Source organism: Pan troglodytes, chromosome 17 (assembly GCF_028858775.2).
Source record: "Pan troglodytes isolate AG18354 chromosome 17, NHGRI_mPanTro3-v2.0_pri, whole genome shotgun sequence".
NCBI classification, from domain to species: domain Eukaryota; kingdom Metazoa; phylum Chordata; class Mammalia; order Primates; family Hominidae; genus Pan; species Pan troglodytes.
The window spans coordinates 51,878,312-51,906,136 of NC_072415.2; the positions used below are offsets into that span (position 1 = coordinate 51,878,312).

Sequence of the window (27,825 nt, forward strand, 5' to 3'; positions counted from 1 at the left end):
AGAGGTTTTTGTTTTTCAGAATGACTGTAAAAAAATAAATAACCAATAGATTGGGTTCAGAAGGTTCAGAAGTTCCAGCTCAAGATACTAGGAACATAGCACTGCTGTCCATTTAAAGGGAATCCTTACTCATCACTTGCAGTGTTCAAGGAGGAAAAGCACAGGTCTAGGCAGAGAGACACCTGATTCTATAGTCACTTATTCTTAAGTTAGAGACCAGTTGCCTTTAGCTTAAGGGAATTCAACTGTGATATATTCGGGTGGATTTCAAAACAAAAGAAACAAAAAAAATGGAAGGAGGAAAATGGTGTGGTTATTCTGCTTGAATTTCCCCTAAAGAATACATGTCCTCTAAGGAATGTGACAGTGGCTCTCTCAAAAGTGTTTCAGTTATCAAGTGCCTCTCATGCATAACATGGCATCTTACTACGCTGAAGGTGATCCCAAAATTGAAAATTCTGAGTGTTTGGTATTTATATCACAGTTTCTAAGTGCAAACCAGTTGCTGCTTAACCAGAGAAACAGGGTTTTCTTGTGTCATTGCTGAGGGAAAAGCTTCTGATTTTGGACTTTTTAAGAGATACATGTCTCTTGTGTGCTGCCTCCTCGAGGGCTTTTCTTGAGTAATTTTTTTTTTTTTTAATTTGTATTCCTGTTTTTCCTTTCTATGTTGACTTTAGCACCTAAACCCAGTGTAGAGTGATTTCACTTTATTTGCTGTCCTCTTTCATCTTCTTTAAGAAGGCAACCTTCTAGGTCAGTGAGTGAGTCTCTTGGTTTTCAGAATTGGGAACTAAGACCATTCAAGCCCATTTCTCCTTGTATTTCTCTAGGTAAAGTACAAGCATTTTCTGTGTTCAGAGTATGTATAAAAACATTTACCTTAGGTTTATGCGTATATTCACAGCACCTTTGACAGTTAAGAAATCAGTACTTGTGCTGGTGTTAACTCTTCCATTTTTTTAGTTACTTGAAAGTCGCTCTTTCCTGGGTCAGTGGAATTTTGTTTTTGTTTTTGTTTTTAAGCTTTTGAATAGTAAATGTAACAATAGTAAATGTTTAGATATACTTACAACCCTAGTCTGTTAGTCTTAAATATACCATAATGTGTTTTCGTTTGGTGAACTTTGTTTGAAATTTGATCTTACATGATACATTAGCAAAGCTAGTTCTGTTTTAGGACCATACATAGCTAATACTCTTTTTGGAAAAGGAGAACTATCACACACAGGAATTTTTGTTTATGTTTTTTTCTTTAATTTATTTAAAGTCCTTACTCCCAGACTTGTAGTATAATTTTGGGTCTTGATTTCAGGTGAACAGATAAGTAGAAAATAAACTATATATTAATTCTTTAATGAGAATGTACTCTCCTTTAACAAACATATAATTGGCTTTAATAATAAAAATGTTGATAAAACTCTAATTCATGAATTTATTATTTCCTGCTGTAAATATTAAGTGGCATTTAGTATTTAGTTGTGAAATCGATACATAAGTATGTAGCTGCAAAACAAACTATTGCAGGTTTAAAGCATTACTAGTACTCATATGTTAAATATAAGTACAGATCTTTTTATATGTGTGTTTTGTTTTTATAGCATTACTTTATTCATACTAACTTTCCATTTTTTTTCTTTTGGTGACCCACTTTTGCCTCATATTCTCTCTTTGTACTTTTTGAAACTTCCCTTTTTATGTAAATTGACCACTAACACTGAATTCCGTTTTGCAAATTGAAGCTCTTTACCCTTTCATGTTCCCTCATACGTGCCAGACTAGAGAACATGGGATGCTCTCTAGTTTTAAATTGTGTTTTACTTAAGTACCTACTCATACTTCCCATGAGGTTGAAAGCCGTGTAGCCTTGAGTACTCAAATAGCCATGTACAAAGGTAAAAAGTTCATATCACTCAGTATATGTAATTCATATAGTCTCCCTTTATATTTAGTTCTTCTTATTTTACCACTTTAAACAACTGTGACTCTTTTTATAATAACTAAAATTTGTTTGGAACATCAGGTTTTATCCTACTTTATAGTTGCAAAATTGTGACCTAAAAAGAAGAGAAAAATCATCATTTCTGAGTTTCCATTTTTAGGGACCTAATTTTATCATTAGGAATGAAGAATAGCAGTGTAAAATATTTCAGTGAACAAAACAAAAAGTATTGATTTGGGGGTCAAATAGAAATCCTTTTAATCTAAAACAAATTATTTTTAATTTAGTAATTAATTTTCTAAAGAATGAGATGATTCCCTTACCAGTGGCTTAAGTAAATAATGTAACACCAATATATCACACACAGCTTTTTTTCATTCTGTCTCCCAGATCTAATTTATTTGAATTTTTCTTGGCAGAAATAACAACAACAGGAAAAATCATTAATAGCAAAGTATTGAACATTTAAATGTGCCAGGAATTATGTAAAGTTCTTTCTCTGTATCAACTCTTAATTCTCACACCTGTGAAGTAAGTGTACTACAAGTTATGTATTTACAGATGAGAAAACTAAGGTTAATAGATGACAAAGCCCAGATTCAAACTCAAAATATTTTGAGTCTCAGATCTAGTCCTATATTTATAAGTAATAATATGTATATAAATACATAATATACATTTATATATGTATTTTTATATAAATGTTTATATATAAAATATTTAGTAACTAGTGACTATTTCCAGTCACCAGCTGCATTAGCCCTTACCAAGAAAGTCAGCCTGTCCTTTGAAGCCAGACTTTGACTTCTCTGTAGCATGAAAGTCCTCTGTGGCATCTTATTCCATTAGAAAGCTGTTTCATCTGCACTGAAAATCTGTTCTCTAGTGTAGTCACCTTCATCAGTGATCTTAGCTAGATTGTAGATAACCCGTGTGCAGTTCCTCCATCAGCACTGAAAATCTCTTCTCTAGTGTAGTCACCTTCATCAGTGATCTCAGCTAGATTGTAGATAACCCGTGTGCAGTTCCTCCATCAGCACTGAAAATCTGTTCTCTAGTGTAGTCACCTTCATCAGTGATCTTAGCTAGATTGTAGATAACCCGTGTGCAGTTTCTCCATCAGCACTGGCTGCTTTACCTTGCATATATATATATATACATATATATGCACATATATATGTATATATATATTCATATATACGTATATATGTATATATACATATATGTATGTATACATACATATATGTATATATACATACATATATGTATATATACATATATGTATGTATACATACATATATGTATATATACATATATACGTATATATGTATATATATATACATATATACGTATATATGTATATATATATACATATATATGTGTGTATATATATATTCATACACATACACACATACATACATATATCAAAGTCTTAATTTAGAGACCTGAATAGCTTTTGTTGTGAGTAGTGAGTTTTTAAAATTTTACTTGTAAATTTAAATTATCTTTTAACTTTTCTTAATCTTTCACCTACCCATCAAAGAAAAAAACGTTAGCTGTGTAAACAGACAAGTAAGTGTGATATATAAAGGAGTCGCCAGGAGCTGTTAATCCAAGATAAATAGGATAAACGTGGGATAACATTTATTTGGCACATTGGCCAAAACTAGTCTTGAATTTCATTGACCCACCTGTGCTCTCTTGTTCCACTGCAGTCAGCATTGCTGCACAACTACCCATTAAAACCCATGATATTTAAAAAACAAAGAATACAGGCACTTGCTATATGACAAATGTTTGCAGCTTGTAAGATTAGTTAATTATTGTAATAATAGGAGTCAGCAGAATGCCCCATAATTTTCAGCCCAAATGCCTTGCAGTTTATTTCTCATTCATACAAATTTAATTTTCTTATCTTCTCCAAAGAAGATTTTTAAACACTTGAATGTCATCCTTGATAGGGTTTGCCATGTTTGCTTCATTAACTGCTTTTAGTAAGGTTAGTTTTATACTGTTGTTTTCTTTCCCTCTGTGTTCTGTCAAAACCTTTTATAAAAATTCTTCAAATGTACAGTAGTTGAATATTTTGGGACTGTCTCTGCTGTATGTTTTTTATTGTTATTTTTTTCCTAAAGACACAGACATTTCAAAGTATTTGGGAAAAAGAAGGCATACCTTAAAGATTTTTTGATCTGAAGTCCAGACCACTGCAATAAATGACTTTTTTGTTTTCCCAGTGCATATAAAAGTTATGTTTACATGATACTATGCAGTAGCATTATGTCTTTAAAAACTATGTGCCTATCTTAAAAATATTGCTAAAAAATGCTTAACAATCATCTGAGCTTTCAGTGAGTTGTAATCTTTTTGCTGGTGGAGGATCTTGCCTTGATGTTGATAGCTGCTGATCAGGGTGGTGGTTGCTAAAGGTTGAGTAGTTGTAAATCTGTGAAGTTTGCCACATCAGTTGATTCTTCCTTTCACAAAAGATCTCTCTGTAGCATGTGATGCTGTTTGATAGCATTTTGCCCAGAGTAGAACTTTTTGCAGAATTGGAGTCAACCCTTTCAAAACTTGCTGTTGCTTTATCAACTAAATTTATGGAATATTCTAAATCCTTTGTTGTCATTTCAACAATGTTCAAAGCATCTTCACCATGAATTGATTCCATCTCAAGAAACCACTTTGCTTATCCAGAAGGAGGAACTCCTCATCTGCTCAAGTTTTATCATGAGACTGCAGCAATTCAGTCACATATTCAGGCTCCACTTCTAATTCTTGTTCTCTTGTAGTTTCCACCACATCTGCAATTACTTCCTCTACTGAACTCTTGAACCCCTCAAAGTCATCCATGAAGAATGGAATCAACTTCTTCCGAACTCCTATTAATGTTGATATTTTCACCTCCTCCTATGAATCTCAAGTGTTCTCAATGGCATCTAGAATGGTGAATCCTTTCCAGTAGGTTTTCAATTTGTTTTGCTGAGATCCATCAGAGGAATTACTATCTGTGGCAGCTATAGCCTTACGAAATGTATTTCTTAAATAATGGGACTTGAAAGTAGAGTAACTCCATGATCCATGGGCTGTAGAATGGATGTTGAATTAGCAGGCATTAAAACAACATTAATCTTTTGGTATATTCCATCAGAGCTCTTGGATGACTGGGTACATTGTCAATGAACAATATTTTGAAAGGAATCTTTTTTTCTGAGCAGTAGGCTTCAACAGTGGGCTTAAAATTTTCAGTAAACCATATTATAAACAAATATGATATCATCCAAGCTACTGTTTCATTTGTAGATCACAGGCAGAGTAGATTTAACATAATTCTTAGAGGCCCTAGGATTTTCAGAGTGGTAAATGAACATTGACATCAACTAAGTCACCAGCTGCATTAGCCCCTACCAAGAAAGTCAGCCTGTTTTGAAGCTTTGAATCCAGACATTGACTTCCCTGTAGTGTGAAAGTCCTATGTGGCATCTTATTCATTAGAAGCGTGTTTCATCTGCATTGAAAACCTGTTAACTTAGTCACCTTCATCAATGATCTTAGCTAAATGGTAGATAACTTGTGTGCAGTTTCTTTATCAGCACTGGCTGCTTTACCTTGCACTTCTATGTTATGGAGATAGCTTCTTTCTTTAAACCTCATCAACCAACCTCTGCTACCTTCAGACTTCTCTTCTGCAACTTCCTCATCTTTCTCAGCCTTTATAGAATTGAAGACAGTTAAGGCCTTGCTCTGCATTAGGCTTTGGCTTATGGGGATGTTGTAGCTGGTTTGGGCTTCTATCCAGACCACAAAAACTTTCTCCATATCAGCAATAAAGCTGTTTTGCTCTCATCATTCGTGTATTCACTAGAGTAGCATTTTAATTTCCTTCAAGAACATTTCTTTGCATTTAAAACTTTGCTCTTTGATGCAAGAGTCTTAACTTTTGGCCTATCCGAGCTTTTGATATGCCTTTCTCACTAGGCTTAATCATTTCTAGGTTTTAATATAAAGCCAGAGATATGCGACTCTTCCCTTTCACTTGATCACCTAGAGGCCATGATAGCGTTCATAATTGGCCTAATTTCCATATTGTTGTGTCTTAGGGAGGCTTAAAAAGAAGAAGAGAGATAGGGGAATGGCCAGTTGGTGGAGTAGTCAGAACACACATAATATTTATCAATTAAGTTTGCCGTCTTATGCAGACATGGTTCGTGGTGTCCCAAAACATTTACAAGAGTGATAACGAAGATCGCTGATCATAGAGCACCATAGCAGGTGGAATAGTAATGAAAAATTTTGAAATATTATGAGAATTACCAAACTATGACACAGAGACACAAAGTGAACACAAGCTGTTGGAAAAAAATGGCTTTGATAGACTTGTGCAAGCAGAGTTGCCACAGGCTTTCAATTTGTTAAAAAAAAACAAAAACAAAACAAAACAGTATCTGTGAGGTGCAGTAAAGCTAAGCACAATAAAACAAGGTATGCTGGTATATTAGAGACCTTTGGTTCAATAGCAACATTTTTGTCATACATAGAAGCATACACGTGTACATATGCAGTTTTTCATTGCTTCCAAATTACTTCCAAGTTATTTAGACTCCCTCGTATGTTAGTGTAGACCCTTTGCAGTTTGGCTTTTACCTGTACTTTCAATCCTTATCATCTTCAAAAGCCTTCAAAAAGAACCTTCTTTGTAGCTCTGTTGATGCACCGCCACTACCTCCAGGCAACACACCTCTTCTCTTTGCATGGAATGAGTTCCCTCCTATTTCCCCAACTTTTGAGTGTGTGTGTGTGTGTGTGTGTGTGTGTGTGTGTGTGTGTATGTGTATGATTCTGTCTATATTAATTTGGTCCTCGGGCATTTTGTCTTAATTTGAGATCTCCCACAGAATCTGAGACACTTCCTGGCACATAGTAGGCACCAAATAAACATATGTGGTTTTATATGAGTGCCGAGTACCATTTCTTTAGGAAGTTTATTTTCTCTGATATTTGCCTTTAGTAAAAATATTTAAATTGCTTCTTAAATTCTAAATTACATTATTTTTATTCACATGAAAAATAAATCTTGCCAATTTTTTTCTAGAGTGACACTTTAAAATGTGTCAGATTAAAAGCCATCAACATCTTGGCATTTTTCACATTTGTACATGTACACATGCATGTGCACACACACACAGACACACTTGTCAGCAAGGTGTTTTGCCTTCACTTTTTCTCTGAGTAATAATGAAGTGAAGGTCTTAGAAACACAATTTTATTACATGTAAGCAGCATTCATAATTCCTCCAAGAGAGTGCCAGTATATTTGTATCAAACAAAAAGGGCACAAGTTATGGATGACTCAGTGTATATTCAGCCAAACAAAGAAATCTTCGTTGATTTTATTCCTACTGGGGATATCTCAGTATTGAACACCATTAATAGTGTTGGCCCCAAAACAGCTCTTCACTAGGCCTCTCGACTTCTTCCTTTGATTTGATTTCCAGACCATTTCTGGAATGAAGTAGTTGCACTCTCTGGGATAAGCTACAGGTTTTCACAGCCTCTCAAAATGTGGCACCAAGAACCAAGCACACTACTCAAAATCACTTTATCTAAATCACTTTAGAATTCAGTGGAATTTTTGCCTTCCTAGTGCTGGATGAGATGATTTTTGCTTGTCTCATGTTAATTACATTCATCTTGAGCTTACAGTCAGCAGACACCCTTTCCTTGAATTATTTTCTCATATAAACTGATTTTTAAGTGAAGCCTCAGGAATCCTATACAGTATAGTTAATTGCAGTCCTCTTGGTAGCATTTAGCAAACTAATTTATGCACTTTTTATTTTATTAGTAGTCTTTTTTAAAACTATAGACTATTGTTTATCTTTGTGAATAATTAAGTAAATTATTTTCTGTTTATTTCTTTTTAATTTTTGTAGTACTGGAGAAAATGAAACTGGGATTGACCCATCAAGATGCTTGGCTCAATAAGAAAACCACGTTAGGAGCAACCTTTGTATATTGGAGACTTCAGAGTAACCAGCAAGGAAGAGAAATCTTAATCTTCAAGTTACCATATTTTCCAAATATTACATGGTACCTGAGTTCTGCTTCCTTGGATGTCATTGCTTAAATATAGTCTTGAAGGGCTTGTTTTGAAATATTGTATATATTTTTTCAAATGTATACATTGTTAATAAATTAAGAAATGAGAAACATTCTTATTTATGTACATGTTATGAGAGTTCTGGAGGAAGTAATATGTTGAAATAGTAAAACATTTCAGTTTTTGAGTTTAAAATGTTATTTTTTCCTCTTATATCTTCATATCAGGACAGCAGTAACCTGAATTTAGATTGTCACAGTTTACTAAGTTTTTGTTTGTTCCTTCTTTCCTCTCTCTTCTCCCACTCACTTTTGTGTGTTGTTTGTTTTTGCCTAATTTACATGTTTAAAGTTCTACTTAAAATTTTTCTTCAAGTTTTACATGTTTTGGCTCATTCTTCTGCAGTTCAAGAATTGCTTATATTTTTAGAAGATACTCATTTTCTCTTACAAATAATTGATTTTTTGTAAACTACAGTTAATAGTTCTTCTAGCTTGTAAGTGTGTAAAGTAGAATATGAAAATGTGGCTATTTAGATAACTGGCCAAAAGGTCATATGACCACCAGTTTTAGTATTGAGCATAAGATATTTTTACATATTCATGTAAGACAATGTAAATTGTCTTTCTGCAATAAATTTTTTGGATGCAAATTTAGATTTCAAAAGCTTTTTGATGTTATAAAGGAGTTGAGGAACAAAAAGCTCTTTGAAATAGCTCACCTAGACCTGTTAATGTAATATATTCTTTCTGAATTAAGCAAAATTTTTTTTGTCTTTTAAGACTAGAACTAATCCCTCTAGCTTTTTTGCTGGAACTTTGGGGAAAAAGAACAAATACAAATATACAAATGGTATGAACAATATGGTAATAATCTTTTGCAACTTAATATGTTACATAGTCATATGAGTTGGTCTTGGAAGAAAAAGAATTGTTTTTGTGCTGAATAAATATTAGAAATCAAGTGACAGAGAAGATGAAGGTAAAATTGTGGCACAGTTTCAGAGAATGCCGTTAATGATAACGTGTATTTGTCTCAAATTCTTAGCCCTGGGCTTGCCTCTTCAGAGTGGGGTTACCAGCGAGAGGGCAAGCATGTAATTAAGAGACACTCTAGAGGCATATGGAATATAGTTTGTATAAAACATACCTGCTGATTAGAAAAATGGTAAAAATGAAAATACCTTTGTACATCATCTTAAGAGAGCTTATATATAAACTAAATGGGCAGGCTCCGTCGTCTACCTTTCTTTTTCTTTTCTTCGCATGTTTATGTCTTTTTTGTTATTGGTCAGACATTTTTAGCCCTCTGTATGCTCATTCTTGTAGTTCTATTTCTATTGAAACTTCCTCCAAAACTTTTCTCTGAATTACCCTTGTTGAAACTGACCTTTCTTCCTTGTGAACTCCTACACTTGCATCTCCTATTTCAGGATTTGGCATACTTTTTCTTTAATGGGCTAAGAAAGTAAATATCTTCAGCTTTGGGGGGCATATGGTCCCAATAGCATCAACTTAACTCTGCTAACTGGAAGGTAAAAGTGTATCATCTTACTCGTCTTTATAAACTCCACAGCACTCTGCATAGATATGAGCATGTTTATAAGGAACTCAATAAATAATTTTGACACAAACATGAAATTCTAGAAGGGCAGACACTGACAACTAGTAAGGAAGTTGATCATGAGTAACCTTGTATTCAGTGCCACCTTAACAAGAATTGTAAAGAGGATAAACCTTTCTAGGAAGGTTGATGCGTGTTGGGTGAGGAAGGAGCATCTCTCAGGAGGGTAAACAGTAGCTGTGGTTTTGCTGAGAGATTTTGGCTGTGAGTGACAAGCCTATATCAAAAAGAATAGTGGCTTATCAATCTCAGTTTTTATTGCTCAAGGCAATTCTTTACTCCTATTTTTTCCAAATTCCATTGTTTTTACTCTTTAGAGCTCTATCCTCAGAGTGTAGTCTGCATATTTCTTTATTATCATTGCCATGTGACTTCTTTGGTGACAAGTTCAGTGATATTTCAAGCACGATGTTTTGAGTTTGAGAAATGTATTTGTGAGGACACATCACTTTAATTAAAAAAGTGTGAGTACTATGGTCATTAAGTTATTCAGAGTGAGATTTCTGAGAGAAGAGAGAATGTAGATGGCAGTTATTGAGAGTGGGGCTATAGGAAAAAAAGAAGAAAAGTAGGGTTAACATTGCCATTTAAAGGGTCATACAGCCTTGCTTTTTGCTGGAGTTAGCAAAAATCATTCTCCATATGATAGTTTTAGATGTTCCCCAGCTCATTTGTATTATTGAGTTTTCAGCTGGGTATATATTATAATAACAGTCAACATGATGTAGGGGCTCAGTATTACATGGCAGGGCTATACTAATTGCTTCATATGCCTTATCTCATTATTCTGTGAGATAGAATTGTCTCCTCATTTTTTAGTTGAAATAACTGAAGTTTAAAGCCATTGAATCATCTGCCCAAGGATAAGCTGCTGGTGAGAGCAGAGTTGGGATTTGAAGTCGAGTTAGACCCCAGTGATCACAGTCTTGACGATTAAATTCTTCCAGCTCTCATTTTTCACTGAGATAATGGTAGTGATAGTACTGACCTCTAATGTGTGCATTTGTGGGTATGTGGTCCATTCATCTTTAATCCCCAGGAGACAAGGCTTATTCCTTTTCTTATTTTTGGTCATGTTTTATTTTTCCATTGCTTTTAACAGGATTACCAAAGGCACACTCAGTAGTCAGTAAACACATTTCTAGGAAAGGTGTTGTGTCATCATGCCACATATTCATACTTGTCTTGGGTTGGAAAATAGATCATTCAGTAAAAACATACAGGTAAAATGAATCTTGCCAATGCAATTGTTAACCTACAACCATGATATACCTTAAGTATATTTTTGCACATAAGTATAACATTGCGATTTAAAACAATAAACCAGATTGAGATTCTAAGGAACATTTTGTAAGTAATTACTAATGTTTATTTTAGAGAGATCACACAACTTCAAATAAAAACTGATATAGATTGAACACCTTGAGAATAAACTATAGTGCCAAATGGAAAATAATTTTTTACACGTAAATTTGAAGAACAATGTGGACTTTCTATAATTATATACAGAAAATATACTGATTTGCCAAAATGAGTAATTTTGATATATTAATATTTCACTTATAAGAATGCATACCACCTGATCCAGGATGGGATCCAGGAACAGAAAAAGAACATTAGGTAAAAATGACAGAAATCTGAATATAGTATAGAGTAGCTAAAAACAAACCAAAAAAAAAAAAAAGGAAAAACAGAATAAGCCTAGTGAGCATCCCACCTGGGTGACCACTTAGAGAAGCTGAGGTGGGACCCCTGCATCCGATAAGTGGCTGCACTAGACCACAGGAACCAGACTCCACTGTAAGAACTAGAGTGGGAATGGACATGTCAAAACCTCCTGGGAACCTTATTAAATGTGCACATTCCCAATCCCCACTCCTGAGCAGCCAAATCAATCTGCAGGTGGGCCTTGTGAGTTTTCCCAGGGGATTCCGATGCCTGCTAGATTTAACCAGTAGATGAGATGTTAAGTTATCCTGTAGTCCAGAGATTCCACAGGCCAGTGTCAGGGAACAGGGGCCAGGGCTGGGAAGGCATAAGAACAGAAGATACATTTGAGGCTCTGTTACGCTGGTCATCCACCCCAACCAGGTATCTCTTGTTATATGCTAACCTCATTTTCCCTTTCTTGTCTATAGTGGGAAAAAATAATTTTTAACTGGCTATGTAGTTAAAAACCTAACAAAAAGCACTTTTCTATATAATGAGTGGTTTATATTAAGAATAGGTACAATGTAAATACTGGTAAGTGAAAGTTCATTTTGTTCAGTGCTATGGGCTGGTACATTGCATTTCAACACTAGTTTTTTACTTTTATCTACCCTGAGGGTAGATAACCCATATTCCAAAATACAGTATTATTTTCATTTGCTGTAACATTTTAAGAAATATGTAGTTTCTAAAACTTCATATACTTTATATGGAATATGAACAACTTTAATATGAATAAATAGTCTAGAAAAAAATTTAGGAAAAATTGCCATGAAATCATAAGCTAAGTCAATGGTTATTTTAAACCACTTAATTTTGAGACTAGTATTTCATACAGAAAAAGCTAATACTGATATCACACGCTAATTGTGTATAAAACACTAGGAATGTCAAAATAGAACATAAGAAAATGAGTCCAGTGGACCCACTGCATAGTGTAACTTTGGGATGAATTTAAAAGAATATTTAAGTCACAGTCAATTTTCTGTTGGTCTAATTTTACAAAATAACCCCCTAAATAAGGAGTCTGATTTATCTAAAATAGAAGTTAACATAGCATCCCAGTATTGCCATTCTAAAACTCTGGCATGTAAATGGGAGAAATGGAAATAAGCTCAAAATGTACCCATTTTGCATGAACCATAGAATTTAACTAGAATTTGGCTGGCTCATGCCTGTAATGCCAGCACTTTGGGAGGCCAAGGCAGGCAGATCACTTGAGCCCAGGAGTTCGAGACCAGCCCGGGCAACATGGTGAAACTCCATCTCTTCAAAAATATATATTTGTGTGTGTGTGTGTGTGCGTGCACAAAAATTAGCTGAGTGTGGTGGTTCACACCTGTAATCACAGCTACCTGGGAGGCTGAGGCAGGAGGATTGCTTGAGCCTGGGAGGCAGAGGTTGCAGTGAGCTGAGATCGCACCATTGCACTCCAGCCTGGGTAATAGAGCGAGACAACTCTATCTCAAAAAAAAGAATTTCACTAGAATTTATATCTTCAGTGTTTGCATTAGATTGTCACCAGCACTATCTGCCTTGTGACTGTCAGGACTAATCCTTATATCATTTATCTTACGTCCTTTACCTCAGTTTATTTCTGTCACCACAAGAAACCCAGACCTCCCTAATCATACCATATGCCCTGGTCTTACCCACATACAGCTCGGTACAACTGCATTTCCCCAAACCTCAGAACTCCTTGGGCCATCACTGTCAGAGACATTTGAACTAGAGCAACTCCATCTTGAGTAGGGACTGGGTATAATGAAGCTGAGACCCACTGGGCTGCATTCCCAGGAAGTCAGGCATTCTTAGTCACAGGATGAGATAGGAGATTGGCTCAAGATAAGGTCACAAAGACCTTGCTGATAAAACAGTCTGTGGTAAAGAAGCCAGCCAAAACCCACCAAAACCAAGACGGGAATGAAAGTGACCTCCAGTCATCCTCACTGCTCATTATACGCTAGTTATAATGCATTGACATGCTAAGAGACACTCCCACCAGCACCATGACAGTTTACAAATGCCATAACAACATCAGGAAGTTACCCTATATGGTCTAAAAAGGGGAGGAACCCTCAGTTCTGAGAATTTCCTTGAAAATTCATGAATAATCCACCCCTTGTTTAGCATATGATCAAGAAATAATCATTAAAAAATAGCCAACCAGCAGCTCATGCTGCTGGTCTGCCTATGGAGTAGCCATTCTTTCTTTATTAACCTGCTTTCACTTTATGGACTCCCCTGAATTCTGCAGGAGATCCAAGAACCCTCTCTTGGAGTCTTAACCAGGATCCCTTACCAGTAACTTCAGCAGGATCTGTGAGTGCCAGTTTCCTTCTGTGGTGCAAAACTAGGTGCTAAGTACACTTTTTCCCCCCTTTCCTCTATTTTTAAAAGAACTTTCAGCCCTTTTGAAGTGAGTACATTGTCTGGAGTACATACCCTGGGGTTCATTGTTATAGGAGAATTTAGGACACAGACACACGAGGAGTTTAGGAGCAGAGGTTTAATAGGTAAAAGAGAAGGGAAAGAGAAACAGCTTCCTCTATAGATGTCTGCACTGACACCGTGGCTTTAAGGCATGGCCCATGATGTGTCTCCGAGTGGAAAAGACTGGTTGGTGGTGAATGCGCCAAATTTTATAGTCCGGTTTGAGGAGGCGGTTTCTGATTGGTTCCATCATGTATGACGTTTGCAAAGTGCATGTGGAAGGCTGGTCGCCCCACCCTAATCTTATGCAAATGGGCTTTCCAGTTGATTGGGTCCATCTTGTCTAACACGTGGCTGGCAGAGAAGGGAAGATGAAGCCACCATCTTGAAAATGTCTAGTCCTTAGTTTCTGCTGGCATTCACCTATGCAAGCTGCCAGCTTGTCTATGTCTGCAGCTCAACTTTACAGGCTGCTCTTTGTTAGCAAATGATTTGGAGCTTCTTTTCATTAAAGAAAAAAGCCTTACCGAGGACTCCCATACCCTTGCTTTCTGCTTAAGTGATTTCTTCTTAACTCCTATGTCAATTTTATACAGCATGAAATAATGATGTATCTATAAATGAGCCTTTGCAAGATTACCATTTATCAAAGAAAACCAGTGATGTTTAGTTAACCGTTTGTAAAAGTAAATGGTTAGTAGAATGTCTAATTCAATAAATGTTTCATAAATGAGTAAATGAATGTTTTAATTTCAATAAGCTTGATTCTTGATCAAACGTTCCCTTTTAAATCTAATTTTAAAAATCTGAGTTTGATTTTTTTAAAAAAGGTTAATATAAACGTAGCATACAATACTGCAATTTCACTCCAGGTTATCTACCAAGAGAAATGAAAATATGCCCACATGAAGAGTTGCACACAAATGTTCTAAGCGTGATTCATAATAGCCAAAAAAAAGCGGAACAACTCATATGTCCATCAATTGGTGAAAGGCTAAAAATGATGTGATTTAGTCACACAATGGGATACTGTTCAGCATAAAAAGGGAACTCCACCTCCTCCCACTGCAACTGGAATAGCTGGTTCTGTGGAGGCTTCCACCCTGGCTGCAGCTTCCTCCTCACCTCCTCTTGGTCTTCACCTCCCCTCGTCCACCTTCACCCATGCTGTAGTCACCAGCCCTGTGGCAACCTCCAAGCCTGGACATTTGCCTTCCCCTCTGGCACTGCTTTCCAGAGTCAGTTTTCCTCACATCTCTGCACTGACACCGTGCATACCTCCAGGCTTTAAGGCATGGCCCATGATGACCCTGAGGACCAGTACAGCCCAGGCTACTGCCCGGGAACACAAGTAGCCCAAAAAGCAATGGACTAGCCTGAGGCCCCGGGTGCTTGCTGGGCCACAGACACCCATAGACACTGAGTTCATCAACAGTTGGCCTGACTGCACCAGAACAAATCAAGTTTGCTAAGAAGACTCATGATCTTGAAAGAAACTGGGTGCCTTATTTAAGCCTCTGCAATGATTTGAGATGAAAATGACCAATTCAGAAAACTGTTGTGATAGTCTTATCGAGCAAAGGGGGCTTGCTGCCTGATGCATTAAAAGCCAATACTGTGACACCAGGTTTTTGAGAAATGGAAAGCTTTATTTGAAAGTCAACACCCAAGGAGACAGGAGTCAAGCTCAAATCTGTCTCCCTGTGCAGGCTTTAAGGTAGTAATTTTATTACAAAATGTTTAGAGGATGGATACTGGCATTAGCAGGTGATTGGTGGTAGGGAAGAGGAGGCCTGCAAAGTCCTTGGGCATGTGCAGTTATCTCTTCATGCCTCTTCATGGGTCCCATGTGCAAATTAAGAGTTAGTATAAACCATGTGGTGGAAATTTAGGCTGTGACATTAGCAAGCTTGTTCTGTACAAACTTTAGTTGGACATCCTGGTTCCAACTGATTTCAACCAGTTCTTTTGTCGCCTAAGCAAGGAAGTTTCTGTGTTTCAGCAAGTGGTTTCTTTTTCTATCTGCCATTCTACAAACTCAAAAATTTCTGTTAGTCATTGGTCTGTTTAACTCTTCGGGGTATTGTTTCAACTGACAAATAAAGCATGAGGCAAACATCAAGCAAGCAAAGTTTAAAGAAGAAAAAGGCTGGAGTAAAGGAAGATCCCAAGGAAATAACTGGGGCAAAGCTGAAGAAAAAGAGTTTAAAGGAATTTCTGATGAGGAGGCTAAAGAAAATATCAATACTAAAGGAATTTCTGGATTTTAATTCACTGTTTTAAAGAATATTGTTTTGGTTTTGTGATGAAGAAGCATTGATGAATTTGTTCTAAAACATTTGAAAGATGTTGAACTAAAATTCTCAGTTCCTGGCAAGCCCCTGAAGTTATACATTTGAATTTCACTTTAAGCCCAGTGAATATTTTAAAAACAACGCACTAACAAAGACATATAAAGTCTTGACTGGAATTTATAGCAAATCCTTACCTTTCTCAGGGAGTTGAAATTCAAAGCCACATAGGATGTCAAGTAGATTGGAACAAAGGAAAAAAACTATCACAGTGAAAACCATTCAGGAGAAAAGCGGTGTAAATGGGAAAAAACAAAATTACTTAAGTAGTTGCAGTGACTCGTTCTTTAATTTGTTAGTCCTCCTGTAGTTCCTGAACAAGAATACCTGGATGAAAAAGAAGAAGTTATGCTTGCTTAGGACTTTAAAATAAATCAGATTATACATGATGATGTAATCACCAAATCAGTATCTTACCTTACAGGAAGAGTTTCTCATGTTTCTGAAGAGGATCCTGATAATATGACAGGACACTTGATGAGGATGAGGAGGATACATTTGCAAAAATTACTAAAAATATGAGGAATATCTGACTAGAAGTATGTGAACTGTAAACTATAACGTGTAACCTTGGTTATTATAACAATTTAAAGCCAACAGCATTTAGAGTCTTAATGTATATAATTTTCTTAGTGGAGATAGTTTTAGAGAATATGCCAAGGAAGTTTTTAAGTATGAATTAATTATCCTTGGCTTTTATTAGTATCAGTTTCTGCAAGATGTGGAGAATGAAGTAAATTCCATAAAGCAGATTAATTTGTTCTGACATATTTACTTTTGTGAAGTCTTTTGGACAAGTACTTCTTGGACTACAACTCCAAACGTTATTTGAACTATTAACAGATATATATTTACATATATATTTTGTTTTGGCTCAGTTGAAAGTTTATTCTGCTAGAGCTAGAGGTATTTTCTTTGTTCTGCTGAAGCAATGCAGTGACTTATTAAACTATAAGGTAGTTTGCTTTTTAAATGTTCTAAATCAATTTCTAGTCCATATTTAAGAATTTCTATTAAAGTGACAGTTAATGTCAATTACTGCTTTATTACGGTTTTTTTTAATGGCAGAAATCTATAATTATACTGTCATTGTGAGGTATTTACCATTATAGTGTTAATATAATGTTCTTAAATGTTTGCATATTGGTATGTGAGATGAATAAGCACGTTTTTTGGGGGGCGGAGCGCATCTTATATTTCATTGAAATGTTCATTTTATATTTTTAAATACTATTCAGCAAGCTTTGTTCACGTTCTTTTGTTACTTGGAAATGTCAAAAATAAAAAAAAGGAAGAGAAGAAATAATATTTCTGTGAGAGAAGATACATTATAATAGTTAAATAGAGAACTTTTAGCTTGGCAAACTAGGGATATTAATAGCATGTGTAATTAAAATTTGAGAGATTTTTTTACACTGCTGTTCCACAAACATTTTGCTTGAGTAGATATAACATTTTGCTTTCTTTTAGATGCCCAAATAATAGGGATATGATCAAAAAATAAGAACGTGGTAAGAACACACAAACTGAATAAACAGCTGAACATATTAATAAGAGAAAATGTGTTTGTTAGCTTCAGAAAGGAATTAATATGAAATAAGAGAAAGTTAACATAGTCTGTCTCTTTATCATCGTTTAGAGATTATACTTTCTGACAGGAAGTTGCTGCCAAGACAATATTAGAAATTATTATTGTTTTCATAAAAACAATTCAAAGATGAATTAGTAATAAATATGTCAATAATAAATGAGTAACTTATTAATAACCAATTTTGTTATGAATGAGGCTGGGGAACTATTAGATTAAAGCCAGCAAACTATACGATTGTATTCAGAATGGATAGAGAAGTTTGCATGAAGGCCTGAGATCCAATAATATTTGAGTCCTACAGTATATTCAGGAACTATATACAAAAGGGACATTAGCATAATGGAAATGAAAATATCACTAGTGCCCTATATGCCAGTGTTAAACTCAGTTTTAAAAAGGGTGAAAAAGCTAAATTGAAAACACTAGGTTTGAGGACTAAAAGCATTTTCCTCAGTTCTAAACCTCTGCATCTTGCCCTTCTTGCTGGCTATATGGAGGAAAGAACTGGAAGGGAGTTTGCTTGGAATGGGTGGATAAAGAAACATGAAGATAGAAGCTGTATCAGCCCTTGATTAGCTTATCCACCCATTTCATCCTTGGAGATGATGGTGTGGGAAAGAGTGTTGTCTGTATATTAAGTTCCCTATGACTGCTGTAGAAATTTACCACCAATTTAGTGGTAAATGTACCACCAACTTATCTTACAGTCTGGAGGTCAGAAGTCCAAAATGGGTCTCACTGGACTAAAATCAAGATGTCAACAAGGCTGCATTCCTTTCCTTTCTTTTCTTTTTTTGTAAAATATTTATAGAGGTTTATTCTGAGCCAAATACGGGTGATCAAGGCCTGAGGTACAGTCACAAGAGATCCTGAGAACATGTTCTCAAGGTGGTTGGGTTACAGTTTGATTATGTACATTTTAGGGGGACAGAAGTTACAGGCAGACATTAATCAAAAATGTTAGGTGTATATTGGTTTAGTCCAGAAAGGTGGGACAACTCAAAGGCGAGAAGCTTCCAGACCATAGGTGGACTCAAAAGAGTTTCTGATTGGAAATCAGTTGAAAGAGTTATATCTTAAGACCTGGAATCAATAGAAAGGAGTGTCTCATTTAAGATAAGTGTTTGTGGAAACCAAGCTTCTTTTTCTTTTTTCTTTTTCTTTTTCAATAGCTTTTGGGGTACAAGTGGTTTTTGGTTACATGGATAAATTGTATAGTGGTGAAGTATGAGATTTGAGGCTGTAGGGAAAAATCTGCTTTCATGCTTTTTTTCAGCTTTTAGAGGCTGCAGATCTTACTTCCATCTTCAAAGCCAGCAATGACTAGTCATGTCCTGATTCTTCTGCCTCTCTCTTTCCCATTGAAGGACCCTTGTGTTTACATTGTGACTACCTGGATAAAACAGGATAATCTATTTAAGATTAGCTGATTAGCAGCCTTAACTCCCTCTTGGCTTGTAACCTAGCAAATTCAGGGGACAAGGATTGGACATCTTGTTGGTTAGTGTGGGCAGGGAGCGCCATTCTCCCTGCATACAGTGTAAGACTCTTTAATGCAAGTGATTCTACCAAATACGCTGACTGAACAGAGTTGCAACTTCTACCTAGGGTTGGAAACCAGGAAGGCCGTGGAAAGAGGTACCAGCTTTCTGGCACTAGGAGAGAACAGAAATGTGTCTGCCCTTAAATACTTATTTATGTTCTCTATTTTAACCCATGGACTCTGAAAAGGGCCTAAATAGTATACTTTTAAATAAACTTCAAGAATATAATATTTTAGCCCACATATTCATGCCCCTCATATTTTTCATTTATCAATACTCCAAGCACCTTCTCCAGAAAAAATCCTGAGGACTGTGCAATAAGCACATGACAACACAATAGAAAGCCAAATGTATTAGGTAAGTGAGAGCCTCTTCTCATTAAGACATAACATGTCTGTTTTCCAAATAGCTGCTTCAACTGTGTGGAAATATTCCGTTCTCACTGGGTAGCAGACAGTTTCATTTCATAACTTTTTGGAACCTTCTAGTCTGATTTTGGCTTTAAAGACCAAAGCTTGTTTTTTTCAGTCTGTTTGCTTGTTTTATTGATCTCCTGTTTAACTTAATGTCTTCTCTCAATCCTAAATGCAACCTCATCTTGAAGCAAAAGATGTGTGTGTAGGATACCTCCAGTAGATGATTCCTTCTTTCTCTGCTCATCCTTCCAGGTCATCATTCCCAAATGCTCTTTTCTTTTCTGGTCACCATAATAAGCAGACACTTCCAAACTTTTGAGTAGTTCTCCTAGGGCCTTTCTCTCTTGGCTTGAGAAAGTTCCACCTTGTTCACCATGAGGAGGGAAAGAAGGTCCTCTCTGTGAACCTTGCACTCTTCTCAAAAAAGTGACCCTCTCTCTTTCAGTGCTTTCATATACTAGGTGCAGGTAGTAATAGTGCCAGTTCTGATAACTTTTTGCTTCTTAAATTAGGAGGGGAAAAATCCAAATTGGTATTCTGGGATTACTGTAACTCTATTTCTTGGTTCCGTATGAGGAATCAGTCTCTTACCTTAAAATATACTCTAGGAATGTGCAGGGGTTCTAGTCCATTTCATAGAATTACTGTTGTAGCAGCTGCCATGAGCAGCCAGGTGGAGGTTTTTGCTTATCTTTCCTTAGGAAAAAAAGTCACATATATGTGCTGCCACAGAACCAGCATCATTTCCCAGCCCTCAAACATCTGGTTGGCATGTGTACAGACACACAACTCAAATCTCAGCTCCCATGAACATCCCTCTGAATCCAAAATCGGCCCAGAACTTGTTTTTAACTATTGTCACACTTTCCTATGAGAGCATTAATATTCTATTCCACTACAACTAAATGACCTACCTCTATCATACCTACCCATAGTCCTGGCAGTTATCCAAGAATCTATTTCAATAGTGAGCCTCTTGGACACCAGTGCCATCCTGCATAGTCTATCACAGAATGAGAGCCCCAGAAAATGCAATTAATAACATCATGGCCAGATGCCCATTGAATATCCCAAATCTGAAAATCCAAAATCTGAAATGCTCAAAATTCAAAATGTTTTGAGTGCCGACATGATGTTCAAAGGAAAAACTTACTGGAGTATTTTGCACTTCGGATTTTTGGATTTGGGATTCTCAACCAGTAATTATAATGCAAATATTCCAAAATCCAAAGAAGAAAAGAAAAAATCTGAACTCTAAAACATTTCTGGTCCCAACCATTTCAGATAAGGGATATTCAACCTGAATTTCTTCATATCATGTCCTCCTACCTCCATGGCTGCTCTTTCTCAGTCTCCTTTGTGAACTCTTTCTACTGTTCAGCCTCTAAGTTTTAGACCACCAGGGTTCTTGTTCCTGGGACTGTTTTCTCCATCTGTACTCTCACAGTGATCTCATCCAATCCTGTGGCATTAGATGCCATTCATACACTAATGACCAGGACTAGCTTCATGGGCATGCTATCTGTGAAGCTGCACAAGACCTCACATTCTGAAGGGCCCTGTGTTTAGTTTAATGCAATGATGTTGCTGTCTTAAAAGCTTTAATAATTAATTTGATCTTTGAATCGATATTGTGTAAGTGAAGACTGATGGGACAATGGAGCACGTGCACCAGCAGAGGATATGCCACCATGTATGTGTCTACCACCACTCTTTGACAATCCATTTGCCACATGAACACAGAATTCTGGTGGGCTTATATGCATGTGGTTCAATGAGAAAGAGAGAAAAAAAGGTACCATTTACATCTACAATGGAATAAGTGGGGACACTGACATTCTCAAGAGGCCACATTTTCCATTTGAACAAGAACTTGTTTAGACATAGAACACAAAAAGTCAAGAAACCCTATGCACACCCTGAACTCAGCATGCTTATGTGTGAGCTGTGGGGGCAGAGGTGATAGTATGAAGGTTAAGGTCCATCCAGTGCATAGCAATGCCCTGATGAGGCTACCATCTGGCCACACTTTTAATTTCACATACCTCTGGGCTTAGTCATTTTCTCCTAGGACCAGCACCTACACCTGAAAGAGGTGACAGCTTCAACTACCCACCTGGTATTGACCTTAGGTTATCATCCTAGACTTCTGATTCACTCAACAATATTTTATTTGGGGATCCTTGATGTCTTCCACATCACTGGGCTTTTGAGAGGCACCTACTCCTATACCGTAAGACTCCTTTATCTCTGAATCTTAGAAAGAGTTGAAATAAATGGCTTTATGAAAAAAACAAAAAGTTCTCTAGGATCCTCATGTAACTTGCTCCATCCTCTCTCCCAAGATCTGCATGCAGAGACAGGACCTAGAAGAGAATGCCAGCTTCCCTAAGTCAGACCAAAAGTCCCCACCCTCCTTTTCTACAGGAATTATTACTTTCTGGTATATATCGGTGTAGCCTAGTGGTCATGAACATAGGTGTCAAACCCAGAGCACCTCAGTTCTAAATCTATGTTTGCTTATATCTTACCTGAGTAACACTGAGGAAGTTGCTTATCTTCCCTGCACCTCAATTTCCTCATACAAAAAAAAAGCATATAATAATAGAATTTACCTTTTGAAGTTGTTGTATCTTGTAAATAAATAACTCAATTTACAGGGCTTGTAACAGTGTCTGGCCTACGCAGCATTATGTAACTATTCTGCATTATTAATTTTTTGAAGATGGGTAAAAAAGTTATTTATTCAAGTAATAATTTATTGAATCTTTACTGTATGTTTAGCATTGGGGGTACAGTTGTGAAAGGAACAGACATGTTTCCTACCTGCATGGATTTTACAACCTAGTAAGGCAACAGTTGGAGAGACAGACAGGAAGCGATCATACAAGCAATTTAATAGTTATAAAATGTAGTAAGTGCTTTGAAAGAAGCAACTGTGTGTGGTTAAAGAGAATACAAGAGGAAAATCTAGTTTAGATATAATCACCAAAAAAAGTCATCTGAGGAGATAATACTTTAAGCCAAGAATAGATGATGAAAGGAACCATGCATGAAAGGTTGAGGGGTAAAGGGAGCAGGAGGGGCATTTTGATTACAGGGAGCAGCATGTGCAAAGGTCTTAAGCCATGAAAAAGCTTGCTTTGTGCAATAACCTGAAAGAAAGCTAGTATGTCTGGAACCTGGTAATAAAGGTGAAACATTAAAAAAGGAGCCTGGAGAGGTAGGTGGAATCAAATCATACATGGGCTTATAAACCATGGGAAAAGTTGGAATTTTATTTAAGTGCAAAGGAAATCAGTGAACCAAATGATTAGCTTTAACTTATTAAATTATCACTTTGTTTCTTTCATAGAAGATGGACCTTTGGGGAAAAATCAGGAAGACTAATTAGTAATCTAGGAGAAAATTCTGGTGGCTTGGATTAGGGTGGTAAAAGTAGATATAGGGAGAAAGGAAATTAATTTGAAGCATGATTTGGAGAAAAATTGGATAGGACTTGCTGATGGATTGACTGTGGGAGAGAAGAAGAGGGAGGAATGAAGATTGACTCTCAGCATCCTGGTGTGAGCAATAGAGTGAATTGTGGGGGCACTTGCAGTGATTAGGAAGACAGAAGAAAAGTTGAATATTTTAGGGGGAGATATAGAGGTGAATTTTCAGTTAGCTTATACACTTTGAGGTAGCTCTGAGATATTTTACCTGGGCTGCCAATTAAAAACGTAGCTTCAATAAGAGTCACAGCTTCAGAAAAGAAATTTGAGAGGTATAATTTTGAGAGTTATCTGTTAGTAGATGGTATTTAGAACATAAAAAGTGAGAGATGCAAGTGATGAAGAATACCCAAAAGAATATTGAAAAAAAATTAGAGAATTCAAACTCCCTGATAAACTTACTACAAAGCTACAGTAGTCAAGATGGTGTGACACTGGCTTAAGGATAGACACACAGATTAATAGAATAAATTTAAGAATCTACAAATAAACCATTAACTTATGGTCAATTGACTTTTGAAATGGGTGCTAAAACAATTCAACGAAGGAAACAATAGACTTTTCAACAAATGGTACAGAAACAACTGGATAGTCACATGAAAACCAACGAAGTTGGAATTGTACTTCAAGAAAAAATTAAAATGGGTTTAAAAATTGATCCAAAATGCAACATAGAAATTATTGTGTAATTATAAATTATAATTACAAATTATATATATAAATTATAGGTGTAAACCTACTTAAAACATTTAGAGAAAAATATAGGCAAAATCTTTGTGACCTTAGATTTTTAGGTACGTTTTTTAGATGTGACAACAAATGCGCAAGCAGCAGCGGCAGCAGCAGTAACCAAATACATAAGTTCAACTTTGTCAAAGTTAAAAACATTCGTACTTGAAAAGACACCATCAAGGAAGTCACATATCACCCACAGAATGGGAGAAAATATTTGCAAGTAATACATTTGATGTTGGTGATGGACTTGTTCCTAGAATATGTAATAGAAAACTTACCATTCAACAATTTAAAAAATCCGATTGAAAAAATGGGTAGAAGATCTAAATAGACATTTATCTAAGAGGATATACAAATACCCAACAAGTACATAAAAGGTTGCTCAACGTAATTAATCATTAAAAAGATGCAAATTAAAGCTATTATGAGATACCACTTCATACACATTAGGATAGCGGTCATCAAAAAGACAACATGTTGATGAAGATGTAGAAAAATCAAAACCCTTATACACTGCTGTTGGGATTGAAAGATGGTTCTGCTGCTTTGGAAAACAGGTTAGCAGTTTCTCAAAATGTTAAACATAGAGTTATCATATGGCCTAGCAATTCCACTCCTAGATATATCCAATAGAAATGAAAACATGTCCACACAAACACATGAACCCAAATATTTGTAGCAGCATTATTTATGATAACCAAAAAGTAGAAACAACCCAAATGTTTACCAGCTGATGAATGGATAAATAATTGTCATATATAATACAATGAAAAGTATTTGTTAATAAAAGGGAATGAAGTTTCAATACATGCTAGAAATGGGAACATTGAAAACATGCTAAGTGAAAGAAGCTACCCACAAAAGGCCACATCTTCTATGATACCATTTATATGAGATGTCCAACATAAACAAATCTATAGAGACAGAGAATAGATAAGGGATAGGAGCAATAGGAAATGGGGAGCGGGTGCTTGTGTATGAGATTTTTGGGGGAGGGTGATGAAAATATTTTAGAATTAAGTAGTAGTGTAAGTAGTAGTGATGGTTTCACAACTTTGTATTATATGTAAATAATATTTCAATAAAATTGTTATAAAAATTTGTAAGGTCATCTAGAGAGAAAGTTTAAAAAGGTAACAGATAAACATTAGATCTGGTGATGTAGCATTATCTTTATCTCTTATTAGACTGTAAGTTCCCTGAAGGCAGGTTGATAAGAGCATTAATTTATGTGGAATGGAGCAGAGACAGAGCAGAGTGTGTGGGGGACACTCATCAATCATCTTAAAGGACTGGAGAGAATAATAATTGTGGACCACTGCTTTCTGCCTGTTGAAGAAGCAGTTAAGTGACGGGACAGCTACTAGAGGACATTGGATAAAGGGAGCAGCTTTTTTAAACATAGAAGATACCGGAACCATAGGTGATGGTGATGATTCAGTAAATGCAAAGGGGGCTGTAAGTAAAGAAGTGAAATCCCCAAGAAAGTGAAAAGGCATGTCATCCCAGAGACTAGTGGAGGAATGTACTTCAGTTGGGAAGAGAGTGAATCTTCCATTACAATAGGAGGGGCATGGAGCAAGATTCCAAAGTCTCCTCCTGGGATGTACAAGTGGCTTAGAACAAGGAGATACAGGTTTTTTCAGCTTGGTATGCAGGACCATCTGAAAGCTGCCTTCAATGATAAAAAAATTTTTCTTTCCTTTTTTTGGCAACCATTTTAAACCTTAGTTCAGACCTCCCAGAGTTCAAATGTTCAACCAGAGTGGCTGGCCCTCTTCAGTATTTCAGCCAATCAGATAGCAGCTCTGCTCAAGGTCCCAGCCAATCTAATTTCTTGGCCCATATGTAATTGAGCTTAGCAATGAAATGACATGTTCTTCATTCCACTTCTCTAACGGCATCATTTTGCAACCCCACTCCTGCCCAGTCTGGTAAAGAGGAAAGGAGTTGTAAATGTGTTCACACACACATTGCTCTTGTTCCTATATACCAATTTTCCTTTGTACTTCAAAAAGATATGCTCATATTATGCTTTATGAGGGCTTTTACAATGGAAACAACCATCTACACCCTCCTCTTTCTCTCATTATTTTCCTAAAGTTAACATCACAGATTTCATACTACTACATATTTCTGCTTAGTTGAAAATACTCATGATTAAAAATGAGCGTTGCCATTGAAATGTATGATGTTACCAAAGTGTTTCTTGCAAATTATATAAAATTTATTTTCACTTTATCAGTAGGATTTAAAATATTTTTAAAATCACAAACAGCTGGGATCTTGAAAATAATGTTTCAAAATGAGATTTCCATCATTTTCCATGGAATGCAGGTGGAATGTCTGTTGTTAGGGAAAATATTTTAAAGATACTATTTTCTTTCCATAAGATTTTATAAAATGGCAGTGGTTTGAACAAACAAACAAATCTTTATGATCCATAATTGCAATACTTGAAATAATGAAATGATTAGAAATTATGGACTCTAAACGCCTTATTTTACGGAAGAAACTGAAACCAAGAAAGGGTGCATGAATGCTCTGTGTCACAGGGGATTTTTGTGGGGCTGAGACTGTGTGCTGACTTCTTAGCTCCTACAATGCCTCCTCGTGATGAGGAAACAGCAGGACCTTCCTTATTATGCTAGTTGGTTCACTGAAGATGGATGTGATTCCACTTTCTCATCTCTAAAATGAAAAGGTTGAATTATACGTCTAAGGTTCTGCCTGGCTAGAATAACTGTAGTCTCTGAATTTGGACAAAAAGAAATGCAAATTGCAGGAGAAGAATGTGCTAAATGCAGATACTCATCACGATCTCAAATTGTAGTCATTTTTTTTCTTCAAAATAACAATACAAAAATTCCTTGCACTTTTGTATCATTCCGTACAGTTCTAGGGGTCCTTACAGTTATGGTCCATAGCATCCTCAGCAACAGAGTTGGCTATATAACTCACACTTGCCCTAATCATGGTATCCAGGCACATTATATACATATAGAATTTTATGTGCAGTCACTGGGAGATAAAGTTAAAAATTCTTTGCTTTGAGGTTACTAGCTGGGATGATATAAGCCTGGAACTATCTATTTATAGTTTCATCCCTCCATGTCTGCACCACAGCCTCTAACACCCTCAACAAGGAGGAAAATGAGCAGAGGAGGAGGTGCAGGGGATGGGTGGTGTGGGGCCGAGATGACAGGAAAATGAGAAATAGAAAGACAGAGAATCACTCAGATTCCTGATTTATCTATGCCTGAAGTGTCTTCCTGGACTTCCAATTACATGAGGCAATAAATTACTCCTTTTTTGCTTAAGCTAATTTGAATTGCTTTTCTATCACCTTTATCTGCAAGACCCTTGACTAATGCAATTACCTTTTACCCCACAGGGAAATGGAAAGCAGTTCTCAAAATAAAAGGCCTCAAAATAAATCCCAAGGATAGTAGGTAATATTCCCCCAATTATTAGACATGATCCTCAGTTATTTTCACTTATTCATTCATTTGCTGAGCACTTTACATATGCAAAGTACCCTATCTTAATCCATTCTGGCTTCTACAGCAAAATACCATAGACTGGGGTGGCTTATAAACAACAGAAATGTATTTCTCACACTTCTGGTGACTGGGAATCCAAGATGAAGGCACTGGCAGATTCAGGGTCTGGTGAGGACACATTTTCTGGCTCATAGAGTCATTTCACTGTGTCTTCACATGGGGAAGGAGTGAGCTAGCTCACGTGGACTCCATGGACTTGGACTTTGAATATGTTAATGAGGGGTTAGCATGCTGTGGTGGGGAAAGATAGAATGACTCTGTCTAGTCCACAGGAAAGGGTCATAAGCTGAGACGGATGTTATCTCTTGGGTGGAGACCACTGA

The 27,825-nt window shown here is 36.3% G+C and overlaps 1 protein-coding gene across 5 annotated transcripts in view; it reads left to right on the forward strand.

Moving 5' to 3' along the window:
• Window positions 1-8,237, forward strand: part of PIK3C3 (phosphatidylinositol 3-kinase catalytic subunit type 3) — a 126,231-nt gene extending 117,994 nt beyond the window's left edge. For all 5 annotated transcript variants that reach the window (XR_010151909.1, XM_001142812.6, XM_054672067.2 and 2 more), the window contains one exon: window positions 7,876-8,237. Coding sequence is in view for 4 of the 5 variants with exons in the window: in XM_054672067.2 (XP_054528042.1) it covers window positions 7,876-8,069 (194 nt within the window). In the remaining variant the exon portion in view is untranslated. The remainder of the gene's footprint in view (window positions 1-7,875) is intronic.
• Window positions 8,238-27,825: the final 19,588 nt, after the last annotated feature.